Below are 24,907 nucleotides of genomic sequence, written 5' to 3'. Positions count from 1 at the left end.
GGAAACTTTTAACTTCCTGTGTTCCTATTTTGGACTTTTTGGGTTTGTTTTTAAAAGATTTTTTTTACAGATATATGTTATAAAAAGAAAACCCTTTGTGCCAGTTTAGGGTCATGATCACTTCCTTCATGATAGCTCTCTGAGACAAGAAAAAGTTGTCAATTACCCTAAAAGCAGAAATACAGTCACGTACTAGAACAGTGAGTATAGGGCAGGATTGCAAACAATAAGTCCACTATGCTCATTTAATTGGTAAAATATACAGGTGGTCAAATCTTTTTTAGATGTGTAGATTCATTTTTTTTTTTTTACCCTAGAGCAATTATGGATAAGAAAAGATTTTTGTTGTTGTTGTTCTTCCAGTGCATTTGCATTGGCCACAGAAAACACAGCAACACAAAAGAAAAAGTTTTAATTTTTAAAGAACATATGTGAGTTGTCTTAGACAGTTTTAAATATTTAAACACGAGAAAGGGTGCCAGAGTCAGTACATGGCATTTATTTTACTGACTTGCCCTGACAGATAACAAATGGAGAGTGATTTAATAGTGACCACATATCACTGGCAATATTTATTAAAATACCTTAAAATGGTCAATTGGAGAAAACCACATCTAAATGAAATCAAACTCTTGAATCTATTCCTTTTACCAGAAATAATTAAGAACATCTTGGCAAGACCGAATCTTTGCAAAACATACCAAATGTAGGGCTTCGAGACAGCAGAGAACCCACAAGCTTGAAGAAGCCTCCAGAGAGTTCTCTCAGGATCAACAGGACACTTGCATCATCCTGTTCCTGTTTGTATCAGCAGCAATGTGAGAGCCGAGTTCAGTAAGAATCTTGAGTCCACAAGGAAATCCTGAGATCAATGAAACTGACATATTAAATGGGGACATACCCACTGATAAAGTAACCACACTAGATCTAGACCAGCCTCTGCCTTCAGGAAGAATTTTACTGAAATAATTCTAGCAAATAGGTAACTGGGTCTTTTAAATTTCCAGGAAATATGGTTTCATAAATTTCCTTTATAATCTATCCCTGAATTTATATATATATAGTTTTGCTTTAGTTGTCAGTGGAACTTTATTTTTATTTATTTGTATGAGGTGCTGAGAATCGAACACAGTGCCTAACACATGCTAGGCAAGCACTCTACTATTGACCAACAATCTCAGCCCCTGAATTTAATCTTGATAATTCAATTTCATAGGTAAAGCATTGTGCCAGGTCTCTCAGGAACATGAGAAAGCCATATTCCTTGCATTCTAGAGTTTATAATCTAGTTAAAAAAAATGTTTTAGTGATAATAGCAGCAACCAACATTTGAATGCTTACTCTGTTCCTGGCACTTGGTCTCATTTAAACAAACAATAGCCCCATAAGTAGGTATGGTTATTAGCCCCATTGTATAGATTAAAAAAACAAGGCTCACAGACCTTGGTTAAATGATTTGCCTGAAGGTCACAAAACTAAAACTGTGGAACTGAGATTTGAATGCAGGGGTCTACTCCCCTCCAGTACTGTTACAGAGGAATAAGCAAAAGGAAAACAAAGGATTAGGTATAGTTCAACACAAGCAGGATTAAAGAAAACCACCAGAAGTAGACAATGCAGACACAGCCACAACAGCAAGCAGGTTGTAGTCAGAGAATGGAGAGCAGGCTGGTTGTCAGAAAAAGTAAACAGTGAGGAGGTTGAGGAGGCCACTCGAAGCCCAGTCATGGAGAGTTTTCTATGCCAGCTTACCGGAGTTGGGGCTTCCATCTGCGCAATGGGAATGACAAAAATGTGAATGAGGACGTAATACACTTCATTTAAAGAATATTTTGGCAGAATCCACTTGGAGTGCTAGGAATCAAACCCAAGGCCTCATCCATGCCAGGCAAGGGCTTCTACCACCGAGCCACACTCTGGGCCCAACAGAAATGACTTGGTGGACGAGCATCAGATGAAGATGAGCTGAAGACAGGTGGGTTCAGATGGCTGTAGAATGAGAATATTTGTCCTAGGATCAATGTGCATTTGTCAAAGACATTCTTTCCTATGTTGAGGGCTCTGCTGAGACCTAGTCGAGAGACTTTAGGAAAGTCAGAAAGCCTTTCTGAGGCCTCAGTTTCTTCATCTGAAAATGGAAACCCTGGACATGCTCTTTGAGACTTCATCCAACTATGAAATTTTGGGTTTCATGAAAAATCTCTTCTTGAAACTCTTGAAAATTAATCTTAGGTGGTCTCTGTCTATAATTAGAACTGGGGTTGATAGGCACAAACCTTGATTGTGCTTGAAAATATCATCCCGTGGTATTTTCTTCTTCTGGGAAAAGAACCAAAACTCTAAAAAAAAATACATTATACTTTCTATTTTTAATACCACTTATAAATAACTGCCTTTACTTTGTTGCTGGGTAACTGTGACCCACAAGAGAAGCCACAGTCCTCTCATTTTGGAGATTCCCCCATAATCCCATAGGGCAGCTAGAATAGAACTGATGGAAGACTTAGTCAAAAATAAGGTATTTTTTGAGCACGTTATTGTTAAAACTATGCTGCTGCCTTTTCCGAAGAAAAGGAAAAAGTCTGGTATATGCCTACCATTACAGTTACCAATTGACCTATTCATTAGTGCTTATCAAAAAGAACCCTCTTGAGTACCTCTAATCGGTGTTATGTATCAGAATAAGATCTGGATAGTGTGAAGATTGAGTGACCTAATGACTACCCTAGTTTGCCTGGATTTTCCCCCAAAAAGTCCCACATTGTGGGAATCCCTAGGTCTCAGGCTACCTGGAATGGTTGGGCACCCTATGAAGATGATTTCAAGTCCCAGAACTCAAAACCATCTTTTACCATGTCTTAACCCTTAACACCCCAGGAGGCTCTTGGAAAAGGCATATAAAGAAGAAACAGCAGTGAAGGTGAGATATTCACTAGTTGTTATTGTGCTGGGCTAATCTTGATACCTCCATAGAGGGCTCTAGTAAGGCTATAATGTGGGGTAAATGGACCAGTCTAAAGACCAAGGGCCTTTATCTTGTTCTTTCAACCCACATTTTAAGATCTTAGAAGCTAAGATCCTTTGGCGTGAAGTAAAAGTAGACACAGCAGAAGACTGAAGCCAAGATAGAGCTAAGTCTATATGCAAGAAAGAAAAGAAAGATGGCTGGTCTTCCGGGCTTTGGCTCAATTTTTTTCCTCCTAGTTCATGGAAATTTGATGCAGAAGACAAATCCACGTGTATGTGGTGTTTTATTGCTAAATGGCTCTTCATATTACTAAACATGGCATAATCAGTGACCTGGAATATTAATGGCAGCTCTGACCTAGGAGTGAGCTAGGAGTGGAAGAAGAGAGGGAACCCTTCCCCACCACAATGCTAACAAGAGGCATGGAAGTGTCTCTGTGTATATATGTGGAACCTCTATAAGAAATTAATTTTTTAAATCAAAGCTTATGCAAAGTAATAGAAGCCTTTTTAGTTTCTTTAGTAGACAATTTATTTTGATAAACTTGCTCAATAACAAAAATACAAGTGAAGAAAATTATGTTCATTTTATACAGTTGTATTAACAATTGTTTTGAAACTATTAATTGAAAAAATGTCAAAACCAATTAGAAAACAATTCTTAATAAAGTTTGGGATAATATACAGACCTTAATCACAAACTTTAAAATCTCTTGAGGTGATACAACTACAAGTCCTGTGTAGTGAATTCTACCTACACAGGCCATTTTTTTCCTTCATGTATCTTATCCTTCAAAATTTTTCTGAAAGACAGCTTACTGTTTTGAACTGTGAATGCAAATTTAATTTTTAAAAGAAGATCAAAGTGGGTTGATAAAGCGGTTACTATAGTAAGAGTAATTTGTGTCTAGTAGTCTTATAATAAAGACAAATTAAATGCAACATGTTCTTCCCATGAAGCCCACGATGCAAAATAATAGCTAACAATATATCCAAAGTTACCTTTCAATACTTTTTTTCTGGGCCTTTCTCTAAATCAATAGATTGTTTGTCACCAGGACTATTTAGTATTTCACTTAAGAGATTAAACAGTGATTTCATAGAACATCAAGTGGAGATATCAAAGCTTTAGGCAAAAGGGTAAAAACCAATAGTGTTTTGGTCATCTAGAACATTAAAAAGAAAAAAAAAGCCATCCTTCAAAAACAAAACAGAAAATAGGTTAAGAGGTGGACAAGTCAGAAAAATCACATTCACATGTTAACAACATAGAACATGGATTACCTTTGGAAAGAATCATACTGAAATGTTTACTTTTAATGAACTTAATATTTTTATGTTTACAGGTGTCTAGGCATGTTCAATAGGAGCTTCCAAAAATTTCAAACTAATTCAGTCTTGTGCAAATAAAACGAAAAGATAGTTTTCAGCATTTTACAGTGATATTCTTAGGTATGAGAAGAACGTACTCTCTAAAAACAATGTAACAGACAAAAGTTGGACAAATGATTGCACCATAAAACCGTGTTTTATATACAGTTTACAAGATATGATATCCTGCTATAAATTAATACTGTACTATATAGTACTTATTATAGTGACGTTTTTAAAAGCAACTGCTGACAGTTGACTATCTTTTCACTTACAGGATTTACAGAAAGTTATATGAATGAGTCCATTTCAATGTTTGGTCTGGAAGAGTACAAAGACTTGACCTCACATACTACTCAATGAGATGGTCTTAATCCTGGGTTAGCATGCAGACTGGCTAGAGGAACTTTCCCTCTATCAGTCCTTTATGCACTGGACCTCCAAGACAATGATGAAATGAAGGACAATTTAATGGTTTGGGTAATAGATACAAATAAAACCTTAAATTTTGTAATCTTATATGCAATACCACTGTAAGTGAAAGAAGTAAACAGTGGGGAAATTCTTAGCAGCTGAGAAACTTTCTCTCCCCATGCTCATGATCAAGTTAAAAATATTTTGAGAAACTATTTACAATAAAATCCATCTTTTGGAAGAGAAAATCTCTTGGTTATACCATAAATTAATTTGAACCATACTTTGCTAACACTATCTCAGTGGTATAATGGTGACAACCAAAGCTTTCCTTTAAAGTGTTCCCTTTGATTTGAGGACCTGTCAAATCACAATGGGAAATGCAATCCCAAATGTCCACATGTGTCCGGTGGTACTCTTAGAATTGACTAGACATCACAATACGTGGGGAATGGTCTCCCTTGGGTTTTCCAAAGGTTTTTTTTTACCTGGGGAAGGTAAAAAGGAAAAGTATGACATTCCCTCAGAACGCTCAAGGAACACACCCAGGGGTGGTCCAACACCCCAGCCCATTGTTGACTCAAGAGTGAGCTGAAAATGGGGTTTTCATTCACAATGAAACACTGTAGAATTAACAGTAAGATATATGAATACAAAACAAGCCAGTGTGAAACACATTGAGCTCTTCCATTTCATACTCTGAATATCTGAGGAGGTAGCCCCATCTCTGAAGGAACCATTCTGTAATTTATAAACTATCTTCTTAAGAAACAGTGCATTCATTCCTGCTTGTGTGAAGCATGGGCTACATGAGACTGTCTCTATTATACTGACAGGGACATCTGGGTTGCCATTTCACTAAAAAAGAGGAAAAACTTAGCTCCATTGCTGTGAAAACACCCTCCTGTCCACACTTCGAACAGGAGATTATCTATGGTGCTCACCAGGAAAAACAACTAAGCTTTGACACGAAGGCATGGAAATGTGGAGAAGAGAAATACTGTATTTTAAAACCATTTGTGAGTTCAAGCATTGGCTACAATGCTTTTTTAAGGAAAAAAACTTAAAGCTGTGGGTTTAGTACAGCCCTTTAAAATAAATGCAAAAAATGTTAGCTTTTAGCAAACAAAGGCATACAGCAAATAAAGAAAATATTGTATTGCTTGAGTTTTTGGTAAAGGTATGTGAATAATGCTTACAGATAAAAGAACATAAACATTAATTTTTATGGCAGAGTGAAATTAATGTTGTAAGTAGTCAAAAAAGCCAGATGTTTGCTAGTGAACTTTGTATTTACGTAAAGTTGTGTGCTTGAACATATAAAATGCATTATTAATGTAACATACCAAGCCAATAGAAAAAAGAATCTCTATACAATAGACAACAATTTCCAATAATTTAAATAGTGTTAGATTCCCCAAATTATAAGGTTTGACATGATCTTACCTACTACTATCATATACAAATAAATTAACCTACAAAGAATTTTTAGCTTAACTTAAAATTACACCTAGAAAGGTATGGGATTATTTGTACCTATTACAAAAACCGGTTAAAATCAAGGGCTGCTACAAAGAATGAGGTAAACTGAAGACTCTCTCCACTATGCAGCCTTCAGATAAATGGCTTTTTTTCTATTGAGTGAGTTCTAGGTTTGCACACCACAGTGTTTGCTAGCAAAGCATTCAGAGTTCTCTTCTAGGAACTGTTTGCATGTGTGCATATATAAACTTACACACACATACACACACACACACACATATATACACACTGTATACTGCATCAGCAAAATATATATATTATATATATATTTATATAAATATAAGGAAGATTTTCCCCACCCACCCACCCCAAACAACATGTCTCTTAGTGTTTTGATTTTTTTTCCTTTTCTTTTTGTACATAGAGATTAGGGAATTTCAGAATTTTTACATACATTTTAGCAAACACATTTTGATCTATTGGCTTCTCGGTGCAGTAATGCAACGGTAATCCGTTCTGGTGCCAAAGGCTCATACCATTACAAGGAAGTTGTGAACACTAATTTCTTAGGAGGTGAGGCCAGCCCCACATGAACTTCTTTTGCATCCCTCTGGTCCACCATGATTCATAAATACTTAGACTTTTTTTCTCAAATGAATCATTAGACGTTAAAAACGGAACAACAGAGTCACAAAGGGCCACATGCTTTTCAGTGTAAAGCATTCTCCTTCACTAGGTTGCTATCACAGTGCAGACTGACTGCCTGAATATGCTCAGGAGATTTAGTCATTATTGTCTGTATTTGGTTATGGAAAGGCTCTCGATTTTTTTTTTTTTTAATCCAAAGTGCATAGTGAGAACAAATCAAAGCATTTTTTCCTTTTCAGCATCAGTTTCACCTAAGCATTTTCCTATGAGAGGACAGCTCAGATGCCTTGTCTTTGTCCTCCCACCCTCTAAAAATAAAAATAAAAAATAAAATAAAATAAAAAATAATAGAATCAAGCAGTTTAGACATTCATCAGCCTGGTAAACAAACTTTGCCAGCAAATAGAAGTCCTACTATTGTAAAGAAAATTGATAAGACAAAAAGTACATATGATGACCCAACTACTGTGTTGTTGGGTAATTTATAAGGTTGACCTCCGACTTCATTGATGTAAAATCCTATTGGAAATATTAGGGCAGCCATACAGAAAAGGATCACTGTAAAACAAACCAAAACACAACATTAGTAACATGGTTTGGTGATTATAAAAACAATGAAAATTTGGCACAAAAAAAGTTTATAGGAATTATAGATTGATAACAAGGTCAAACCTATTAATAACATGGACCATTTATCAAATACAGCAAAAGCTGAGTTAGCCCTTTATGAAAGTATTAGGATGATTCTGAATTACCAGAAATAAGATGGATACTCTCCAAACTTACTAAGTACTCAATATCCTGTTCTTAGCTATTTAAACTACTAATTAACTGGCTAGCCTAAGTTCTGACCCTACTACCTACCAACTATGCAATCTTAGGCGTCTGCTTTCTTCTGAAATAGAGGGAAGTATCAGAAGGATAAATAAAATAACTTCAAGCCCCTGGCCAGTGTCAGGTTGACAGGATATACTGAATAAACATTACATACTATTATCATTACAGTTATTATTCTACCAACTTTCTGCTCCTTGAGGTATTAGAAGAAACTGGAGAAAAGGTACATAAAAATAAGTACCATTTATCTTATTCTGATTTTCAATCAGCTAGTAAAAGAACATCAGATCTTTGGGATGATTATCAAATTGTCAGCGTGGTTATCTCTATCATGGACAAAGTTCCAAAAAATAAACTAAAATCTGGCAGAAAGCTTTCTATTATTAACTAAACAAGAAACCTTTTCCAAGTTAAACCTATTGCCAGAATACTGAGAGTGCCCTGGATAAATATATCATCCAGGAATGCTTGTCTAAGTATGTGGGGAGGGAACAGAATTTCATGAGTCCTTAAAAAACCAATTAGGAATCTTTTCCTGGATGGAATATCTCCAAGAATATATATTAAAAAGTAGCATTTGCTTAAGTAATATACCACTTAAGAAACACACCAGCACTCCACTTTGTACCACTTGGGTAGATAATTTTATATTGTATAAATAAGATTATTTCATCTTCGGTAAATGACTACACCAAAAAATATTACATAAGTAAACTTGCATGCATTCTGATACCTACTATAGAACAACTGAACAACTCAGGCATTAACTTTAATTATTAGAGTTCTTGGTCTTTTTGTTGTACTGTTAACAATAAATAACTATTAATGCTGTCAATGCCCACTTACCACTGTTATCTGTCATCAATTTATAATGCTTCTTATGGCCTACTAGTTTCGTGAATAAAATGCAACCACAATCTAGGTATCTATACATAATCTAGTAAAAAACAGCAGGACAATTGTTTTAAAAACATTTCTTTTTCCATAATGTTGACTAACTCAAGAAACACACAATTTAGAAGAAAAGTGCTTCAGAGATGTACATATTAAATTTGTTGTTTCAACTAACGTTGCAACTTCATGCCTATCTTTTCCATTTTCCACTTTAAAGTCAAAATTTACCCTTATAAGTACTCATTTAATGGCTACCGGCAGAATTTAGCATTTTCAAGAGTTAAAATTTTCCAAATTACTACAGAAACTTAATAAAATTTTAAGGAAGCAATGAACTCCTATTCAATTGAACCTTGGTTTTCAATCCTATGAATCAGGTTCCCTATAATGCCTGGGGACCAGCTTTAATGTAAATTGATGAATTTTTTTTTTAAGCTACTAAGAACTGTGAAGTTACTTAAATCTTAACATTATTATTAACACTGATAATATCTATCACCTAAAGCTTATGAAGACATAATTTCATATCTTCCAAGGCATAGAATCTCTGGTGGTGGGAATGAGAAATCAGGGATCCTGGCAGCTGAGGTGTAAATCAGGGCAACAAAGGAAAGAGCAGTATCAGACTTGGAGAAGAGGACTATCTTTGTTTTTCTTGCCCTCAAGCAAGGCTCATCATGTGGGGCTCATCATGTGAGGAGACATACATCCTCACTGCACACAGGCATCAGAAAGTGTTACCCTTCCATTATTACAAAAACTACAGCCTTCACTGGAATAGAAATACATACATTAGAGATAAAGTACATCTACAATGGCTGCAAGGGAACACTAGGGGGAGCCCAATTCCTCTCAGAACTGCCACCCCAGCTCACTAGATCCGCTACTGGAAAAAAATGCATTAAAGGAAGGTAAGAAGAGCAAGGCAGCTCTATACCCACTTAAAGGAAAATAACTCCCAAGATATATTAAACTAAAAACCAGAAGTCTAGTATAATGTGTGAACATTTTTATATAAATATATATATAAAGAACACACACACATATGCATGTATGTTTCTATGTACAGAATGCTTCTAGTAGGAAAATTCACAAACTGGTAACAGTGATCACCTCCAGGAAAGAGGTTACCAGGTGGCTGAGTGACAGGACAACAAACTTCACTTGGTTACCCTTTCACTGACTGAATTATGTAGCATGTGCATATATAATTTCGAAAAGTTAGATTATTTAACTAAAAAAGATTACACTGCATTGGGGAATAACTACACATACTTAAATATTCTCTGCTGGAAGGCAGTAAAAAATAAACATAATCTTACATTTACATCAGGCAAACTAATAGCTCATGTGAGCATATTAGTGCTTTCTTTGCTTCATACAACTTTTCTAAATTATAGTTTAGATTTTTGGTATTCAGAGCATATATCCTCTCAACTTTCAACTAATTGCTGAAACTAAACCCTTCTTTGGTATTATTTTACTCCCAAGAGTGAATTCTATCTGCATAAATGGTTCTATCTATGAGGAAAATACAAAAAACAAACAAACAAAAAAACCTGTCTTCTCTTTAAATTACTCATAAATATTTTCAAACTTAAAAATGAAATTTAAATTTTTAAATTTCAGCAGCCTGATCTCCACAACTGCTTCTGGCCCTTACTCTTAGACAAGAACTATCTCTGGAGGTCTCTTTGAATTGTGTCACATTGATTAACAAGAGTGGATAAGCTTTTGGGTTTTTAAAATTTTTTTAATGTCAAAGGCAATTTGCTTGATCTACATCTAAAATTAAGGGCAGTGGAGAGTGGAAAGACTAAAATAAAAAACAAAGCCAGAAAAATAAAGAGAAAGTTTCACCAAAAGTTAGGGAGAACAGAGAAATGAAGGAATATCACTATCTTACAGCCTTAAAGATAGTTTTAACTGAGTTTTACCACTAATAGGGATCCTTGAGATTATCTCTTACTCTAATCACCCTAGTTCTGAATAATGATATCACATGAAATGAGCAGTTTTAACAGACATTTTTAGAAACTTATACAAACCTGAGATGATTTTAAGACACTGAATTAGAAGTGAAGTATCAACGTTTGGCACAGGTATTGCCATCCTATTTCTTTATGGCAGGTTTTCTCAGTAGTGGGACTACTGCCATTTGGGGCTAGAGAATTCTCTGTAGCTGGGGGTGCTGTCCTGTGGGTTTGTAGTTTAGCAGCATCCTGGTCTCTACACACTAGATGCCAGCAGCACCCCCTAGTTGTGACTATCAAAAGTATTTTTAGGCATTGCCAAATGTCTCCTGGAGTGCAAACTTGCTTTAGAGGGAAAGAAATAAGAAAGCAAAATTATAGAAGTAACTTTTCTTTGTGCATTTATGTTTTCAACTTGGGATAAGCTTCTGATGTATTTTGAAATAAAACCAATTTTTCAAAGTATAAGAGAATGTATAATATATAATTTTATCACACCAATGGGCATAGCTTAATAGAGTAAGAAATGTTGGTAAACAATCATTAAATAACCAAATGTGCTAATTTTCCAATGGTTATACAATACACAGCAGAAATTCAGTGATATCAAATAGCAAATAACCACTTTTATCTAGTCTATGTTTTTATAGTTCTTCTAGATTTATCTTTATTTTGATAGAAGATACCAAAACCATCAAGAAAAGGAAAAGACTCAAGCTTTGGTAGCTCTGAGTCACGGACCTGGAATACTTATGTCACAATGTAAACAAAAATAAGATTCATCAAACTTGCATTGCATACAAGGCAATTAAAGTTGTGGATGTCCTGGTCTTGTTGTAAGAGTTTTGAAGAACTGATAGGACTGTGGAGAATCTGTCTCAAGGCCATATGCAAGTGTTGCTCTCTGATGATTACTGAGTCCTTATTATTGATTCTTGATTATCTTCATAAAAATACTACTGTGCGCACCTTCTAGACAACTTAGTAAGCACAGGCTACTTACTTCCAGTGAATGCTATCCATCGAGCATATTTTGTAGCTTCTCTTCGCCAGTGGGAAGCCACCAGCAAACCACATGTGACAGTCAATGAAATGATTCCCATGATGATAAAAAACAGTGTGGTGACCCACTCTGGGGGCAGCCGAGGAGGGATGCACGTCCGGTCTCGTCCATGGATTGTTTGACATTGTCGCACTAGCCCCACAGTGAGTGCTCCTGGGAAGACGCAAAAGGTGGGGATACTTTAGTGGGTCTGGTAAGCAGGAGATATTCCCTTCTCCCACCCTTTGGTCCTTTGGGTGAATTAACTACAGAAACATATATCTCTACATACAGACATATATCTCTGAATATGTCACCCAAGTACTTAATTCCCTAGTCATTCATAATGTAGAAATGCCCGGCTTAACATACAAACAAACAAAAAACCCCAAATTGAAAAACTTTGCCGAAGTTTTTGTAGCTTGTTCTGTCATTCATTCAACAATTTTCTGAGTACATGTATAAGGCACTGCCCTAGGCTCTCAGGAAACAAGAGTGACTGATATAGATGAGGTCCCTCTCCTATGGAGCTTGCATACTAGCAGAAAGAACTGGAATTTTTCTATCCCCAGTTTCAAGACTCATTGCATATTACTTTATTTTGGTTGAGGAGAAAATACTAATATGTTTAATCATAATATATAAATAAAATTAAATAATGGATTAAATATTCAAAGTGATAATATATATCAAAGTTAAAGGATACAGCTCATCAATTTTTAAACAATGTATACATATTCATATTGTCACACTATTACTGGCATGCTTAACAGAAAAGAACAAAGAGGGTTAGGGATGTAGCTCAGTGGTAGAGTGCTTGCCTATCATGCACAAGGATCTAGGTTTGATCCCAGCACTGAAAAGAAAAAGGAGAACAAGAAAAGAATAAAGACTCTTTATGAAGGTAATTTTTAAAGTATCCTCCTCCTTATTTAAATAACATGAAAGTGGGGGCTAGGGATATAGCTCAGTTGTAGAGTACTTGCCTAGCATGCACAAGGCCCTGGGTTCAATTCCTAGCACTACATAGATAGATAGACAGACAGATAGATAGATAAAATGAAAGTAAGTTTTGTAAGATATCAAGTACTCTTTTTCCATCTCATGTCAAACCCAGGAACCCTATCAAATCTGGGGTGAAATCCAGATTAGGAAGGTGCAAGAGTAACCTTTACTCCTTTTCCTCATAAGAATAATGATTAAAATGTTACTTCTGAATAAAAACTGCTGTTTTCCCCTTTGAAGAACAACTGCAAATGGTAAAACAGTTACCAAAAAATCAAGGGCAGAAATTTCTAGAGCCAGTAGAAAACACAATAGATTTCTGCATGGGGTGGGGCAGGCAAGGATTCTTTTTTGGTCACATTGTTTTCTCAAAATGAACACATTGACCTCAACATCATTACACTTGCCTTCTAGAAGGGCAGTCAGTAACACTCCTGGAAGCTTCCAGGAGAAGCAGAGGGGACTGGAGCTATGTGTAGATGCATGGGTGGTAGGTGGGGCTGTTGGTGGAAGGTGCTTTGTGCAACTTAAGTTTTGCCACTGATATATTTTTAGAAATAAAGCAATGTGTTGAAAGAAAATGAAGCAAGAAATCAGTTCTGCTCTTAAAATTGAAGGCCTCCCCCCATTTAATGCTAACTTTATCTGACTATAACTTGAATGGAAGCAGATAATCAATTTGTACTTTCCTTCCAAATCATCTAATAATTAGGCCCACCTAATGATCCCTGCACTGGTGCAAACAACACTGTAATTATCAGGTTGTCACAGGCAGGATGGAGACAGTCAAGGGACAAAGAAAGCAAACCTTCACAATAATGCCATCCACAATGCCCCAGATACTTGGAGCTGAGTGATGTCATAGGCCAAAAAGAGGCTTGTCGAGTGAAAATATTTTGATATTATTGCTACCTTTTGAAGTCTCCTGGTAATTGTTTGAAACCAGAAGAAGGGATGGGGCAGGAATAAGTAGGCACCAGGAGAGTTGCACGACTGTCTGTAAACTGAAGCACTAAAAAGTTTCCAAGCAAAGATTACTTGGGGAAAAGAAATGTCTTTACTATAATAAAACATTTTATTGTAATTTTAGAAGGAAGAAATTCGCAGCAGTGCCTCAGAACTCCTGGAAAAAAAAAAAAGACTTCTAACAAATTATTCTCTTGTACTCATTGTTCCATTTTAAAAAGCTATAATTGCTATAAGAATAAACTAAAGGCAATGAAAGATCCTCTGACAAAGTACAGTATTGTGGAGTACTATTATAGAAGCAACTTTGTTCACAATTTAACATATTAGTAACTCTACATATCTACTGAAATTATTAATTTACTTTTTTTTGGTTCTTTATCACTGGGCCATACCCTCAGTCCTTTTTGTTTGAGGAAGGTTTCACTAAGTTGCTGAGGCTGGCCTTGAACTTAAAATCCTCCTGCCTCAGTTTCCCAAGTGGTTGAGATAACAAGCATGTGCAACTGCACCTGGCTAGATTCATAAGAGAATTATTTGTGGTCTGTAAATATTAAAAGCTGTAGGCCCAGTAAATTATAAGTAAAATATCTCTCCTTAAAAATATTTCTGAGTATCCTATGTTGCCTCTCTTATTCCGGCTATGGACAAAGGTGAGCAGGATTAAGGATGAAATTGAACTTAACCTTGTATGTCTGCTGACCACTGAGCTTCCTAAGAACTGCTTTTACTCTCCTGCCTTGCATGGCACACCAAATGAATATAAACAGAACAAGTAAGAAAATGAAAGTTACTGCTATACTTTCTACAGACTAACTGGAAATATCCTGAGAGATGTTTAGCCTTTAAAAAAAGCTGACTATGCTCCTATATTTATAAAATTCCTTATCACAACAAATGAAGACTAGAATTCAGCAGCTCTGTTCTGAAGAAAGGAAAATTAATTCTAATTGACAATCAGAAGGTATACTGTGTATATGAAAATCAATACAGAAATATTTTATTGTGAGCTGGTGGTGTAGCTCAGTGGTATTAGCATGCTTTAGGCCTTGGGTTCAGTTCCTAGCACCAAACGCAGATAGTATTTCTGAGTGTCTCTCTTATGCTTGGCACTATTGTAGTAATCAGAGATTCCAGAATATGCTGTCACATTCTTGGTGAAAACAGACGTCTCTTAAATATATTACAAACAGATCAGTGTAAACAGTGGTCTGTCAACAGTATTGTTAAAATTCATTTTCTAGAGTGAGAGTCTAAGTCAATAAAACTTATGCCATAGTCACATATTTTCCCTGGATAATTAATTGGAGGATTCTGTAAGGGTAATTGTGTCACTACCATTACATTTTTAAAATTCAGGTACTGTTAGTAACCAAACTTTCACCAGGTCTTTTTTTGGTGGGAAGGAGGGAGCATCAGAGATTTTACCCCCAGGGATGCTTAACCACTAAGCTATATCCTCAGCTCTTTTTTATTTTGAGACAGGGTCTTGCAAAATTGCTTACAGCCTTGCTAAGTTGCTGAGGCTGGTTTTGAACTCATGATAGTTTCGAATTTTCATAGTTAAGTGACAGATTTGAATCTACGGGCAGGAGATAGTCAAGTCAATTATACTTCCTCCAAATTCTCTTAACACATTAGTCTGTATCACAGACATGTACTTGATTTTAAAAGGCTGCTGCTGCTACTTATATTTTAAATAATTTTTAAAATATTTTGATGGATATTGATGGGCCTTTATTCATTTATTTATATGTAGTGCTAAGAATTGAACCCAGTGCCTCACACATGCTAGGCAAGTGCTCTACCATTGAGCTACAACTCCAATCCCTGCTGCTTATTTTTTGAAGGGTGCTGGGGATGGAACCCAGAACCTCTCACATGCTAACCATGTGCTCTACCTGTGCTCTACCACTGAGCTACACACCCCTATCCCCAAAGGTACCTTTGTTTTATCCCAAATAGGATATGAGCTTTTCAGAGGAGGTTACTTCACCTTCTACTTCACTGGAACCTCAAAATGGCATGCGGAAGTGGGTATGAGACTGGCTTTAAAAAGTATTTGGCTTTGCACTGATTAGGTTACTCAGTGTGGTTTCTTGTAGAATACTTGGTAAGCACAAGCTAACTTTTGTTTTATCCAACAATTTTTTTTTGCCTGTAATTCCCTTCCTCAAACAACCAATCTATCTTTGCCCAGCAGCCGTTTCCTAGGTAACCAATCCAGCCAAATAAAAGTCTTATAAACAATAGAAAAAAGGAAACCAAACTAGGAACCCACCCCACAACCACACGTGCCTCACAGGATCACACCTGTGTATCATCACACACAAAAGGGAAAGTCATAATGAGTCATTAAGTGGGGCATTTTAACTAAAGTGGCTTTTGACACTCATCATCTATAGTAGACACTGCTGAAAGGACTTAGCACAGCCAGTCTAAGCATGCCTGCTGGCACAGTGAGAATGATTATAAGGCATGTTATCAGTGCATGAAAAGCAGTGTCACAGAAAATCTGTAACCTAGGGATTATAAAGCAGAAGCATATGCCTACTAGAACCTGTCAAGGGCAAATCCTGTGAAGGACTTGCTAACCTGGCCACAGAGGGATTCCCCATATAGGGTTGGAGTTAAAATTTGTGATTGGGTTCAGGGTATAGCTCAGCAACACAGCGTGTGTTCAGTGTTCAGCATGCTCGAAGCCCTAGGTTCATCCCCAGCACCAAAATTTAAAAAATTAAAAAGTAATAAAATTACAATTGTCTTCTCTCATGTCTCCTTTAAGTTTTCCCACTACTCAGTGTTCTATTCCTCGCAGGAGCTCCCTGTCCGTTCTATGTTTTATGATCTGATCTGCCCAATCCCTGCCACTGATGGGGATCTCTGGCTCTACCTTCTCTTGGCAGATATAAAAATCTGTTCTTGGCAAGCTATCTTGTCGCTTACACAGACCAAACAAATGCTTTACCACAAATGTCTTAATGATTGATAAACGCTTAACATCCTGCCCCTCCCAAGAGCAATGGTATTTAAGCAAGGGACAGTACTCCAATTTAACAGAAATTATAAAGTTTCATGTTGTAGTGACAGTTTGGCTGAAGAATCAGCAGAATTGGGGACAGGAGAGGATAGGAGACTTTGAGTGACTAGATGCAGAAGCACAGAAAATAATAGCCTAAAGGTAACTTTAAAACTTTACATAATCGTTTCTTCCAGAAACAGCTTGCAGTGATAGATTTTTATCTGCTATGATTTTGCATTCTATCTTAGGACAAAGGTATTTATAAATAACGAACTGATTCAAAGAGCAGACAGGCGAAACAAACAACTTTATAATGAACCACACACAGTGTCTGACAACCTGGGTAATGTAAGAGGCTGAGACCAAGTACTAGTGTCTGCTATAGCAACCATGTTGTCTTGTTATTTCCACCTGTTACAATCCCTCCTAGCACTTCTAGTCACAGAACCCTATGCTTTATCCCCATCGATTCTTTCTTATTGTCCAGCCTAGACTCCTAGAGATTATAAAATGTCTCCCTTTACTTGCACTTACCTCCAGGCTGTTGAATGCTAATGGAGACAAACATATATCAGAGTAGAGGGATGCCACCTCAAATTCCTAAATTCAGGGCTATAACCACTGCCCAGTAGCTAATTAGGTTTCCCTAATTCAGTAGTCTCCCCTCCTGTGCTGGTGCTGTTCCAAGTCTCTTGCACTCTCTCCTGATCTCCAATATCAGAACCTCTCTCACATTCAGTAGGTACCAGTGTCTACTACTCAGGAAAAAAAGAGGTCATCAGACGGCAATTCCTTAGCTGTCCAGTATCAAACTTGTGAATTTACCTGCCTTTCATCCTGTTGCTTCTTCCTTGTGTTTTGGATCCCAACCTTTCTCACTTTGAGATCTTGCCCAATTTACTGGTTTCTTTTGCTTATGAATCCACTTCAGGATCTCAAAAACATTTGAATATACTTATGTCTCTCCATCATAACCCAAAACTACCCCACTATGCCAGGTCATCCTCCAGCAGCATCCTGCAGTCTGTCTTGCTCTGCCTAGCCTCCCTTGCCCACAGCCTGGTCAAGATCTCCTGCCCCACTCCCCTCTGTATAGAGGCTATTTTGCTCTTCATCCCGCTACAGCTTGGCTTTTGCCCAACCACCTCCCTGTAACGGCCCTTGTTCCACACTGCCAGCTCACGGATACTTCCAAGGCCTTGTCTTCTTCAACACATTTTCTTTGGCTTTGGTAACCCCCTTCACATTCTATGGGTTTTCCTTCAGCTTCTTTAGTTTCTCGTCTCTTTTATCATAGACATGGCCCCAGCCCCCCATCATTCATTTATATGTGGTGTTTTACAGGGACCTCTCTTGGTCCTGGATCTTCTATACACACTTTCCCCTGTAAATCCAAATGCTTTAAAATGGCCTACAAAGGTCTGGATGATATTGATTTTGCTTTCACTAGCCTCTCCTTTAATTACTTTTCACATTTAATGCTCAAATTCTTATTTTTTTAACCCATATCTATCCAGCAATCTATCTACTCCTCCACTCTCCCAACAGTCTTTGTATACTCTTTCCCTCTTCCTAAGATACTCCCAAATTCTCGGCTACTGACTCAAAATTCTAGTTGCAGCTTAGAAGTCACTTCTGAGATGTCTGCCTTGACAAGAATTTACCCCCTCATTCTCGGTTGAGTGTTTGTCCTCTGTGCTTCCACAGTTCCTATTAAAGTACTACAGCTGTCTCTTTATCAAACCTGAGGGGGTGCTGGGAACCTCTGAATTTGTGGCCAGTTAGTCAGAACAGCAGGCAACCTGGGATCCCCTGAACTTACAGCAGTGTCTGAACTGGAGGACAGAGCTTTCAACTTGCATTAACTCCAAGTGCGTAGTGTGGGAATTAAACTGCACTGCAGTGCACTCACAATTGGGAGTCAAAACAGAATGTATCTCTTTACCCAAAAACTTGCACATGAGGTCTGAGGACGTAGTTCAGGGGTAGAGTGCTTGACTAGCAAAAGTGAGGCCCTGGGTTCAATCACTAGTACTGAAAAAAAACCCAAACAAGCAAAACCACAAAAACAAACCAAAAAACCCCACAAGAATGTTTGATTCATAATAGCCCCAAAGTGAAAACAATCCCCAAATATCCATCAGTTGATGAAATGTTAAACAAAATGTGATGTATTCATATAATGGAGTACTTCTCAGCAATTCAAAAAGTGAAGTGCATAGATATATGCTGCAGATATATAATTATATATATTTAACAACATAGATAAACCTTGGAAGCATGATATTATGTGAAAGAAGCCAGACATAAGAGGCTACATATAGTATGATTCCATTTAGATTAAATCCCCAGAGTAGGCAAATCCTAAAAGACAGAAAGTAAATTAATATTTGGCAAGAGACAGGGAAGTAGGAATTGGAAATATAGGGCTTCTACTTCGTGAGATAATACAAATATTTCAGAATTAGATATTGGTGATTGTTGTATAATATTATGAATCTGCTAAAAACCACTGAATTGTACACTTTAAAATGGTGAAATTTATCTCAAAAGAAACCAAAAAATCTAATATAGATTACTATCAAATTCAATAGTATATCAAAAACTCTGTTCCAATGTAGCTCCATTTCCTCACTAAATGCCTTTGTACTATTATCAAATTATATCTATATACATTATAAACTTATCAACACCGCATAATTGTCTACTTTAAGAGTTACAAACAAAAATACATTTCAACTTTTATATTTACCTAGGTAATCACCTTTACTACTAGTACTCCTTATTTCCTTCTATGGAATAAAAATGCTACTTCCTTCCATTTCAAAATAGACACCTTTTAGTATTTCTTATAGGACAGGTATGCCTGTAACAAATTTTTCTTTTCTGTTTCTTGTGGAATGTCTTAATTTCTCCTTTAATTTTGAAGGATAATTTTGCTAGGTATAGAATTCTTGGTTGCTAGTTTTTCTTGCAACACCTGAATTTGCCATTCCACTGCCCAATGGGGTCACAGTTTTTTTTGTTTTAAATATTTTTTAGTTATACATGGACACAATATCTTTATTTTGTGTATTCATTTTATGTAGTGCTGGGAGATAGAACCCAGTGCCTCACATGTGCGAGGCAAGCGCTCTGCCGCTGAGCCACAACCCCAGCACCCAGGGTCACAATTTTAGATGAGTCAATTATTAATAGTATTAAGGATCATCTGTACATGAGATTTTACTGTTTTTTTTCTGCTATTTTCAACATTCTTTCTATTGTTTGATTATTATGTCTAGATGTGAAGTATTTAAATCTTATCCTACTTGGAGCTAAAAATTATTCAATGTGTAATTAAATTTTTTTAATCAAAATTTGAGGGTTTTTTTGTGGGGGGGATATTATTTCTTCAAAGTCTCTCTTCTTTCCCTCTCTCTTCTCTGAAAATGGAGATGTATAGTGAGTTGCCAGACAAATCAAAATCTTGGCATAGCTTTCATTAAATAAAATAGCTCTTGTCTGCCTTTGTGTAATTTTCTTTTTTTTTTTTTTTATAATAAATTTTTTAATGTGTAATTTTCATTATGTGTATTTGGTATACCTGATAATGTCCCATGTGTCTTACACCCTGTTCATTTTACATTATTTTTTTTTCCTGTTCCTCTGGTTGGATAATCAACTAATGTGTCTTTCAGTTTGCTGATCTATTCTTCTGCCAAATTTCATTTTGGCTATTGAATTTGAGCTCCAGAATTTATTACTTTAATATTTTTTTAGTTGTAGATGGACTTTATTTATTTATTTATTACGTGGTGCTGAGGATCAAACCCAATGCCTCACCCGTGCCAGGCAAGTGCTCTACCACTGAGCCACAATCACAGCCCTCTATTTTATTTTTTAAAATAAAATTTCTTTATTAGTCTATGTGTGCTAAGAAAGTATTTTTACTCTTTCTACATGGTTTCCTTTATTTTTGGAACATATTTATAATACTGATTTCAATCTTCATCAGGTAAGTTCATGTCTGGGCTTCCCCAGGAACATTTTTACTGACTGCTTTTATTTTTATTTTTCCTGTATATAGGCCGAATTTCCCTGTTATTTGAGTGTATTGTAATTTTAAGCTGAAGTTGAAAGTGAAGTTATATATTATATTGTGTATTTTTCAAAGACTTCTATGGGTCTTTTATATTTTTCCCCCCAGCATTGTTTTACTCCCAACTGGTAACAATGCCTTAGGTATATCTGCAATGTTAAACAATGGGCTGCTAATTTTTTTTTTAACAAATGCCCCAAGGGATAAGAAAGAGGAAGCTCTGCATTTGATCAAATAAACTCTGAAAATGGAGATGTATAGTGAGTTGCCAGACAAATAAAAATGGTACTTATTCTCTGGGGATGAATCTTGAAACAGTACCAAACCCTACGCTCTCTCAATTGTTGCTAGGCTGCTGTTTTATAGCTACTAAAGTTATAAGGCTACAGGTTTTCAGGAAGATGGCGGGTAGGATGAGCACAATTTAAAATGTCACAAACCATTTTAAATTGTTCTTACTGAAACTCAGGTGATTTTCTTGAACAAATGCTTTTTTGAGTTGTTGCTAGTCTTTAATTTCCAGAGCCCTAAAAAAGTTGATTTGACAATTTTTGCTACCAATTTTGCTACTTTTATGGAAGAACAAACATATTTTGCCCTTGCTCCACCACCGGGGAAGTTAAACTCAACAGGTCACAACTTTAATCTCAGATCTGCCACTACCTTGGGCAAGTTTCATTATCTTTTTCCAAGCCTGCTTCAACAGAAAAATACAATCTTTCATTTAGGTTTGTGAGAATTAAATGGGATAATGTGATAATACCTGTAAAGCAAATGGAACTATAAACACTGAGTAATTACTATATGATTTTGGAAAAGGGAATAGATAAATTCTTGTTTTGATTATAAAAATGTCTGTGTACACAAAGCAGTAGGACATAGCTCAATTTAACACAGTAGTTTATTCATGAAATTCAGTTCAAAATAAAAAAGGGTGGTATTTGATGGTTGCTAATGCTGGTAGTTATAAAACTTACTCAGGTCATTACTCCTCTGTCCATTTGCTTCGCTGTATCAAACAGGATGAAGAAGACTCACAAGGCAAATTTGGACTTGCTGAAATAAAAGCTCTGAGGACGAATTTTATAGGAATAGCAATGCTAGAACCTTGGGATTAAGAATGATTTGCTGTGACATGGGTTGGAAGATGGCGTCTCCCACAGACGGGACAGATTTGGAAGCATCTTTGCTAAGTTTTGAAAAACTTGACCGTGCCTCACCAGATCTTTGGCCAGAACAATTACCAGGTGTTGCTGAATTTGCAGCTTCCTTCAAAAGTCCTATTACTAGCTCTCCATCCAAATGGATGGCTGAAATAGAACGGGATGACATTGATATGTTGAAAGAATTGGGAAGTCTCACTACAGCTAATTTGATGGAGAAGGTACGAGGCCTACAGAACCTGGCCTATCAACTGGAGCTGGATGAGTGCCATTTCAAATGAGATCTTGTCATCATATATTGTGGATTCTACGTCTGAGGCTTTGAGGATTTACCATGGAAAAGAAAATGTACAACTTCTTGGTCTCAGTAATTAAGGACTTCGTGCATCATTTGCCAGATGGTATTGCAGATGTTCTCAGCTCTTTGTTTTGACTTCAGAGATATCTTGATGATCACGTTTTTAATGATTTGTCCTTATGACATTCTCTATAACTGGAGTTTGTTTTACAGTGATGGTGGAAATCTGTCTGGTTAAGACAAGAAGTGTTTGCTCTTCCCACCATTACCAGTGTCTTAAGTTATCTCCAGAGGGAAGAAGTGGACTTACTTGTAACTTATTATCACAGTGCACAAATGGCCCTTAATAGTTTTGAATGCTATTTCTCAGAGCCAGATTGCCCAGAATTTCAGAATTTTCTAGGCCTTCTCATCAAAGTTATATAGATGTTTCATCCAGATGGTTAGTTTTCCTACCAGGTTTCTCTACCCTCTGCTTCCAGCCATTTCACTAGGCCTTGGGGCTCCTTCCAACCTTATCAACAACATAGTGTTGCTGGGGCCTGAGGAGTTCCATTTAAAGCCTCTGTATTCCTAGTGGTTGGATCTCAGCTATTGTAAGTTACATGTTTTAAGCCTTATTTAACATGAATGGCTTAATGCAAGTAAAATATGTTTCTTGTTTTTATCAATAAATTTCAGCATAGATTGTATGTTTTCATTTAATTATAAGAAAAAATTTGTACTATAAATTCTCAGGTTAAATAAAATCTCAAATTATCCTTAAAATTTTTAAGTAAAATGAAGAATATCATTAACTTTATCCCTTTAAGAGAAGACTCTCCTAGTAACTTCTTTGCCTAAAGCTTTCTAGTGATCTTGGCATAGCTTTCATTAAATAAAATATCTCTTGTCTGCCTTTGTGTATACATAACACAGTATCATTAGAATTATCGGCACTATAATCTTCCTATTTAATTGATTCAAGTTTCTATATGTATGTTTGTAATGCTCAAGAATTTGTCTTATTTAGGCAGACTTCATAGCACGGTTCCTTTTTTCCCCACATTTTTTATTGGGGCATTATTGTTGTACATAATGATGGGATTTACTGTTTTATATATATATATATATATACATACTATATATATATATTGCAATATAACAATATATTACAATATAACAATACGTTACAATATGTTATAATATAACAATGTTACAATATAACAATATGTTACAATATAACAATATAATTTGGCCAATATCACTCCTCAGCATTCCCCCCACCCCCGCCCCCTGCCCTCCTTACCCCTCCTAACCTCTAGTACCTTTTCTCTGCTGATTTCCCTTTGATTTTCAAGAGATCTCTTACTCCCACCTTTCTTTGCTTTTTTTCCTCTCTAGCTTCCACATATGAGAGAAAATATATATGACTCCTAACCTTCTGAGTTTGGTTTGTTTCACTTACCATGAAAGACATAATTTCCTTTTTCTTTATGACTGAATAAAATTCCTTTGTGTAAAAAAAAAAGAATGATTTGCTAATGTAATAAAATCACAGAATGTTTTATTTAGATAGCAAATAAAAACATTGATCATTAATCTTTAAGTTAGATTTTCTTTTTCCTTACAGTTTCCTAGATGTTTCCTCTTTTACAAAAGATAACTCTTACCAGTAATTTTTGAGGACTGCAGTTCAGAGGTCACAGAATATTCTACTGTCGCTTAAGTCATGCCCAACATTCCTGCCCCCTTCCCCGTTTATAATTCATTATATCAGCCTTCAGTTTCTAAACTGGCCTTGGGTCTGAACCTATGGTCACTAGAGGAGTTCAAGGAGTTGTTCAAAGGAGTTCCTCGAGAGGGAAACCTCAACTCAGGATGAATGAGGTTCTTAACAAATGTTAACAGGAATGAATTTAAGCACGAGTCAGTAAAAAGCAAAGACAATTTATGTAGGAAAACCATCTCAAGAGTGAGGTGCACATTTACCTGTGTGTCATCTTCAGTCTGTTTGATACAACAAAGCAGTTGGACAGGGGAGTAATGTCCTGATACATTGTGTGACTAGCAGCCTTAGCAGCCGTCAAATGTCACCCTTTTTATTTTAAACTGTGAGTTTCATGAATGGACTACTGTGTTAAATTAGGATATCCCCTACTGCTCTGTGTACACACACACACACACACACACACACACACACACTCTTTTTAAAAAATTTTTATTTATTTTTTTTAGTCATACATGACAGTAGAATGCATTTTGATATATAATACATACATGGAATGTACATACATCAATCATATTGTCTATTCTATTCTGCTGCCCTTCCTATCCTCCCTACTCCTCCCTTCCTCTCCCATCCTTTCTCTCTATCCAATCTAATGTGTGCCGCAGTCTAGCTGGGCACAATTCAGGAGCCACTTGTCAAAAGAAACTAACTTTATTTTTAGAACCACACACGCCAAACAAAACAGCTCCTCAGGAAAAACCCTCAGAGCCCAACTGCCACCACCGGCTTCCCACAAGCCTCTCAACCTCCCCCACTCCTCCTGCTCTTGAGGCCGATTGGCTGGGTCGTGTGGGTGGAGACAAAAAAGTCCCCCAATGAGCAGCTCCGTAGTCTGAAAGGGCGGGGAAACAGCCCAATGAGCATCACTGTAGAGGAGCCAATCAGCTAGAAGTTGCTGGGGCTGCTGTGAGCCAAACATCAGCTGGCAGTCTGAAAGTTTACTGGGGCCCCTTCGGCTGTGGCTCTCAACATC

The 24,907-nt window shown here is 36.6% G+C and overlaps 2 protein-coding genes across 2 annotated transcripts in view; both read right to left on the bottom strand.

Annotated features, from left to right (window-relative positions):
• Vwa3a (von Willebrand factor A domain containing 3A) overlaps window positions 1-6,556 on the bottom strand; it is a 58,374-nt gene extending 51,818 nt beyond the window's left edge. The window contains exon 1 of the mRNA XM_048789633.1: window positions 702-6,556. The gene's annotated coding sequence lies outside the window, so the exon portion shown is untranslated. The remainder of the gene's footprint in view (window positions 1-701) is intronic.
• A 444-nt stretch (window positions 6,557-7,000) lies between these two features.
• Window positions 7,001-24,907, bottom strand: part of Mosmo (modulator of smoothened) — a 43,723-nt gene continuing 25,816 nt past the window's right edge. The window contains exons 2-3 of the mRNA XM_048789638.1: window positions 11,590-11,802; window positions 7,001-7,440 (exon numbers count right to left, since the gene is read on the bottom strand). Coding sequence (XP_048645595.1) covers window positions 7,256-7,440; window positions 11,590-11,802 — 398 coding nt within the window. The 3' untranslated portion in view covers window positions 7,001-7,255. The remainder of the gene's footprint in view (window positions 7,441-11,589; window positions 11,803-24,907) is intronic.

This window comes from Marmota marmota, unplaced genomic scaffold (assembly GCF_001458135.2).
Source record: "Marmota marmota marmota unplaced genomic scaffold, marMar, whole genome shotgun sequence".
Taxonomy (NCBI): Eukaryota; Metazoa; Chordata; class Mammalia; order Rodentia; family Sciuridae; genus Marmota; species Marmota marmota.
This window is presented reverse-complemented; position numbering and strand designations above follow the sequence as displayed.